The sequence below is a fragment of the Octopus bimaculoides genome, chromosome 14 (assembly GCF_001194135.2).
Source record: "Octopus bimaculoides isolate UCB-OBI-ISO-001 chromosome 14, ASM119413v2, whole genome shotgun sequence".
Lineage (NCBI taxonomy): Eukaryota > Metazoa > Mollusca > Cephalopoda > Octopoda > Octopodidae > Octopus > Octopus bimaculoides.
The window spans coordinates 30,097,182-30,103,700 of NC_068994.1; the positions used below are offsets into that span (position 1 = coordinate 30,097,182).

At 36.6% G+C, this 6,519-nt stretch overlaps 1 protein-coding gene across 1 annotated transcript in view; it reads right to left on the reverse strand.

Annotated features, from left to right (window-relative positions):
• Positions 1-524: 524 nt before the first annotated feature.
• The window catches only part of LOC106873128 (zinc finger protein 28), a 14,217-nt gene continuing 8,222 nt past the window's right edge, over positions 525-6,519 (reverse strand). The window contains exon 2 of the mRNA XM_014920355.2: positions 525-3,383. Coding sequence (XP_014775841.1) covers positions 1,019-2,644 — 1,626 coding nt within the window. The 5' untranslated portion in view covers positions 2,645-3,383 and the 3' untranslated portion in view covers positions 525-1,018. The remainder of the gene's footprint in view (positions 3,384-6,519) is intronic.

Consider the following 6,519-nt stretch of genomic DNA (forward strand, 5'->3'; position numbering starts at 1 on the left):
GTCAACTTTGCCTTTTATCCTTTCAGGTTGATGAAATATGTATGAGGTAAGCACTGAGGTCAATGTATCAATCAATTAAGCAACCCCAACCCTCAACATTTCAGGTCAATAGTTAAAAGGAGTATTATACACCATGCTAATTGTTCTGTGTAAGTAAATGTCAACGTGCTCGTAGTTCTCCTACTTTGGACACACTGAAAGAGCCAGGATGTGCCAGCTGGAAGAAGATAGGGCTGCACCAGTACTGAGTTGGTATTCATCTTCAGTTAAGTGCCTTGCTCAAGGAGACAGTACACAACTAGGTCCAGGAATTGAGCCCACAACCTTATGAATGTGAGCCTAACATTGTAACCACTAGGCCACATACCTAGTGCATTATACTGGAATAACTGTCTATTAATGAGGTAAAGAGGTCATGAATGGAATATTTTGATTAGAATGTACTAAAAACAACAACAGCAAAAATGGCATCAATAATCTACTGTTAAGAACTGAAAGCAGAGTAAGTTTAACACAAAACACAGTTATGATAAATGAAACAAGAGTTTTATTTTTCAACTGTAGTCTTATACAGCAGTAAAAGGGGTTAAAACAACAGGGGGTGGGGTGATTGGGCAGGGGTAGGGTTGGGGTGAGAAATAAATATATTTTTTATAAATATTGTTTTTTTTTGCTTTGTTCTTTTTTTTAAATTTTCGTTAACAAACTTTTGATCCCTGCTCTCAACATTTGAGAAGGAATCAGTAGAACAAACACAACAAAAACAACCAGTCTAAAAGATTAAAATTTTGACCATATTTGGTAAATGAAACAACAATAACAGCAACAACAACAGCAACAACAGATGTGAACACCAGAAAACATGGTATTTGAACATCTGGAATAAACAACTGACACCAGAAATTACAACATAAACCAATGATTCAGTGTATGGTGCCACCAAAAAAAAAAATAATAAATAAACGACCACCCTTCTTTTAATGCCCCCTGCTTCATTTCTTGGGGGTAAGGGAGCATTTTATAAAGTCTTGTTTGCTTCAGCAATGTTCTTCGTAGCAACAGGCTGTGTTGGGCCAATCTGGGTGTTTATTGGGTACATGTGGGTGGCTGCCATTTGAATAGCTGGGAAAATCTGTGAAGTTGATGGAGACATTTGAATAGTGGGGAATATTTGAGTAATGGGAACACTGGTGATATGATGAAGTTGTTGGTGGCCTGACGCTGCTAACTCTTCAGTGTCTGCAGTTTCAGATGCCAACTCAGGACCTGGTTGCTGCAAACATGGTGTCAAGTGCTGAGAAATGTTGTTGGCAGTGGTAGTAGTGGTGGTGGTGGGGGTAGTAGTGGTGGTGTTTGCAATGATGTTTGGGTCAAAGCTCTCCGAACAAGAAATGTCCGTAGCATTATTGTTACTGTTATTATCAGCTGCTTCTTCATTTGCAATTCTGTTGACATTTTCATCATTATTATTTATTTGATCAGTAGAGTCACTCAGATGGTGTTGTAGAAGTTCTTGTGATCCACAACCGACAGAGGAACCTTGATAACCTTCCTTGTTATGTAATGGGACACAGCTGAATTTTCTTTCCCCTTTATTTGGCCGATTGTGTCGAATGAGATGATCATTTCGGGAAAAAGCATAATCACATATGGTGCACCTATATGGCCGCTCTCCAGAATGTATTCGATGATGCACTTTGAGATAAGAACGTCGAGAGAATGCCTTGTTGCACACCTTGCATGAATAGAGTTTCAACCCTTTGTGTGTGATGATGTGTCGTTTCAGATTGTCCTGACGGGAGAAAGACTTGCCACACAGATGACATCTATAAGGTAACACCGCTGCGTGGATACGCTTGTGGATGTTCACATGGGATGTCTGTGAAAAAGCTTTCCAGCAAATATCACAGTTGAAAGGATTGCTGCCAGCCCGCTGTGCAGATCCCTGGCATGACTGAATACTCCGATGAGCTTTGCTATTGCTAGTTACATGCTGGTGTTCTTGTGAAGAGAACTGTCCCATTTCACAGCCCATACTACAGTTGTAAGAGTTTTCTGGACAGGCTTCTTTACAACTTGAGCAATCATTCACTGGGCACCTACAGGCAACAGCATTTGACTGAAAATGATTGTTGTGATTATTGTTGCAGCTATCCATGCATTGGCCGTTTGAAGCACTCTGTCCTGACAATTGTTGATTGGCATGTGTATTGAGACAGCTTTTGCTGTTTGTAACAAATTGTTGGTTAGCATGATGAGTCCGTATGTGTCGGACAAGGTGGTCACTCCGGCTAAAGGCATAGCCACAAATGTTACATTTGAATGGACGTTCTCCACTGTGCGTTCGCCGGTGAACTTTTAGATAGGAACTTTGGGCGAAAGACTTGCTGCATATATCACAGTGATACAGCTTTTCACCTTGGTGAATGCGACGGTGGCGTTCTAAGTTGTCATAACGACTGAACACTTTGCCACATAAATCACAGCTAGAAGGCTTCTGCCTGCTAGAAGAGACATTTGTCAGAGTAGGTGTTTGTGCAATAAGGGTGTTTCCTGTCAGTGCTAAATTGGCATTTTGGTTAACATTTTTAGCCAAAGTTTGCAAATCTGTACTTATTTCACTAGAACCTACAACATCCACCATTTTATAATAATTTATATTTTTGGCAACAATTGCAGCTTTTTTAATAAAAAAATTAAATAATTCTCTGCCCTATTTTTTCTAATTTTCTTATGTGACATTCAGAATCTAACCATTCCTCTCAAATAATTCCATGACCTCAAATGTCCAGAAAAGTCTTTAGAATTTTACTTAATACAGGTTAGTTCATGAACATAACAATTTGTTCAGTAGATATAACATTCCAGCATACTATATCAATGATGCCAACAGATTTCCAATTCATAAATAAATACATTATTATTGATGTTATTTTTAACAAAGGCAGATGCTAAAACTAAATTTTTTTCTTCTTTTTCTTTTTTGATTTAGAATTAGCATAGCAAAACAAAGACTAGTTGAATACTGACATATAGCCCAAATACCTTGTATAGAGGTATCAGAAGAAATAACAATTACACGCTTTTTGAAGGATATTTTTAAATAACCCTTCTACCTCATTTAAAAGAAACAAGATGAAAACAATAATATGTAATAAATACAGTTGTCATGGCAGTTTCAGTAACTCTTCTATTTTATCTTTAAATGTCATTAAACAGCAAATTATATGGAAGCTGATAAAATTATAGGAGATTCAGTTGGTAGAAATAAATATTTTCTTGAGGTAAGAAATGGTGGGTGAGATGGACAGGAAGTTGGGGGAATATGGCAGTGATAGAGACAGCTGTCAAGTCTGTAAGTCTGATATTCCAATGAGATGTTTCTGAAAGGAAATTTTTAGAAAAAATATAAATCAGTTAACGTAAATAATCATTAAGAGCAAATAATTATTTGAAAATGATTACTTGTCAATAATTTAAAGTACTAACTACTCATTATGCACTTATTTGTTGTATTTTAGGGATGAGGAGCAAAGTTTATAAATATCAACTTGTTAACAAATGAACTCCACACATTCAATATATCAGAAGAAAGTATTTAATGTGTTTCAATATTCATTGAATCCAATCTGGAATAATCAGGAATTAGTTTCATGCCTTTAGTCTTTAATATTACAAATTCTTCCAAGAACCATTCTAACTAGAATACATTTTCTCCAAAAAGGGTTATCATCATCATCAGCAGCAGCATCACCATCATCATCATCATCATCATCATCATCATCATCATCATCATCATCATCAGCATCACCATCATCATCATCATCATCATCATTATTTTGTAGGCTAGTTGCATTGCTTCATAACTAGAGCCTCTTTTTGAAGCCTGACAAAGTTCTAAGATTACATGCTTGTTGAGGTCTTTCCCTGACATTCTTTTACTCATACAGACACACATACAAACACACACACACACATACATCACAGGAGTGACTGTGTGGTAAGAAGTTTGCTACCCCATCACATGGTTCTGGGTTCAGTCCCACTGCGTGGCATCTTGAGCAAATGTTTTCTAACATAGCTTTGGACTGACCAAAGCCTTGTGAGAGGATTTGTTAAACAGAAAATAAAAGAAGCCCATCATATGTGTGTGTGTGTGTGTGTCGGTGTTTATCCATCCCCTTGACATGGCTTGATAGCTGGTGTGTTTATGTCCCCACAACTTAACAGTTTCACAAAAGAGACTGATAGAATAAGTACCAGGCTTATAAAAAAAAAGTACTGGGGTCAAATCATTTGACTAAAATTCCTGTCAGTGGTCCCTCAGCATGGCCACAGGCTAACGACTGAAACAAATAATGGAAATAAAGAAAGGATGGTGGGAAGGAAGGAAAGAAGTTAGGAAGGTAGATAGATAGATAGATAGATAGATAGATAGATAGATAGATAGATAGATAGATACTGATATAGAGAGACAGGTGCAGATATAGTTGTGTGGTTAAGAAATTTACTTTGCAGCCAGATGGTTTTGGAGTTTGATCCCACTGCACAGCACCTTGGGTAAGTCTATTCTACTAGAGTTCTGCTCTGATCAATGCTTTGTAAGGGAATTTGATATCCAAACCCTGCAGGAAGCCAACTGCATATATTTTTATTGTATTCATATAACATTGTTCGTTTTTTTACCTCCTTGTTTTTGGATACATTTGCTGCTTTCTTCCAAGGAATCTAATGCTCTTAGCTTAGTTTTTCCTTGGGGCTGGCCAGATTGGAGCAATCTCAAGTATAACCAGCCGAAATTGCAAAGATAATCTGGAACTTGATTGAGGAAAGAAAACTCCGAATGACCTGTCCTTGTTTTCTTTGTATCGTCTATCTGGATGTTTTGTTGTCCCTTTCTTGTATCACCTAACTGTCTGGATATTTTGCATTCTTGTCCCATTTTGTATTATTTATATATATATATACACACACACACACACACACACACATATAAAAGTGTATAAAATGATTTTATACACAAAGAGGGGACCATTGACAAGACCCCTTACATACTAAAAAGGCTAGTTAAAACCTAAACCACGAAAAAAAGAATTCATGAAGCATGCTGTTATAACACAAGAAGGAACAAAAAATGAATTAGTTAATCCCGGACTCGAGTTTTGCCATTAACTGCCAAATAAACTAATTTGGGATCTGTGACTCATCAGTGAGATCGCTAATTAATGAATAATTATGTAGTCGCAAATATGTGCTGAAAACACATGCACAAGACTTCTACATCTTTATCCATTATGGATCCGAACTTAGTGTCTGAACGTAAATATACAGTCCAGCAGTAAATAAATAAATAAATAAATTTAAAACTGTGTCCTACACAGTCTCTGGATTATAAGTATTACTATCGTAAATATGAAGGTAATAAATTAAAATAATTTATTGCCAGTGGTTAGCATGCATAAATAAAAATCATAAGACATAACATATTTTTGAAATATAAAAGTGTATAAAATGTTTTTATACACAAAGAGGGGACCATTGACAGGACCCCTTACATGCTAAAAAGGCCAGTTAAAATTTAAATCACGAAAAAAGAGAGTTCATGAGGCATGCTGTTATAACACAAGAATGAACATATATATATGTTTAGGGGCCAGTGATATGTTAAAAGCTCCTGAGCTGGTGACACATAAAGACACCCAGCATACTGTGGAATGGTTGGTGTTAGGAAAGGCATCCAGCTGTAGAAGCTAAGCCAAAACAGACTCGAGCCCAGTGCAGCTCTCCAGCTTACCAGCTTACCAGCTCCAGTTAAGCAGTCTTACCCATGCCAGCATGGAAAATGGACACTAAATGATGATGATGATATGGCATTTTGGGAAGTTTCTTCTACTATAGTCCCAAGCAGACACAAAGCCCTATGAGTAGATTTGGTAAATGGAAACTGAAAGAAGCCCATTGCATGTATGTATGTTTTCCTTTGAGTTCTTCCCAAAAGAGTTCAAGCCAGTTACAAACAAAGCAACAAGACTTTTTTAATTAAGAGAGTTCCAGGTGTTTATAAATATGTGTTTGGGTTGGTGTGTTGGTTGAATTGTCGATGCATACACCCAAGTGTGTGCATCTATTCACATAAGAATCTCAGATGAAGAGTTTTCAGAACGTCTTACAAATCTTTAGTGTACCACTTGAAGAATCTTCTTTTGCTCTTGTTCTGTATTTCTAAGTTTTTGAGCATATGATGATAGGTACAAATAGAGAATTCATAGTCAGGATATGTATGTATGTATGTATGTATGTATGTATGTATGTATGTGTGTGTGTGTATATGTATGTATGTATGTATGTATGTATGTATGTGACATGCTTCAACAAATCTTAGGAGAAGGTCACTCTGATATAAAACCAGGTGTCTTGGGGAAATTTCGAACCTGGGTTCTCATTCCTAAGGTCTTTTTTGATGTTACTATTACTATTATTATTATTATTATTATTATTATTATTATTATTCAGGTCACT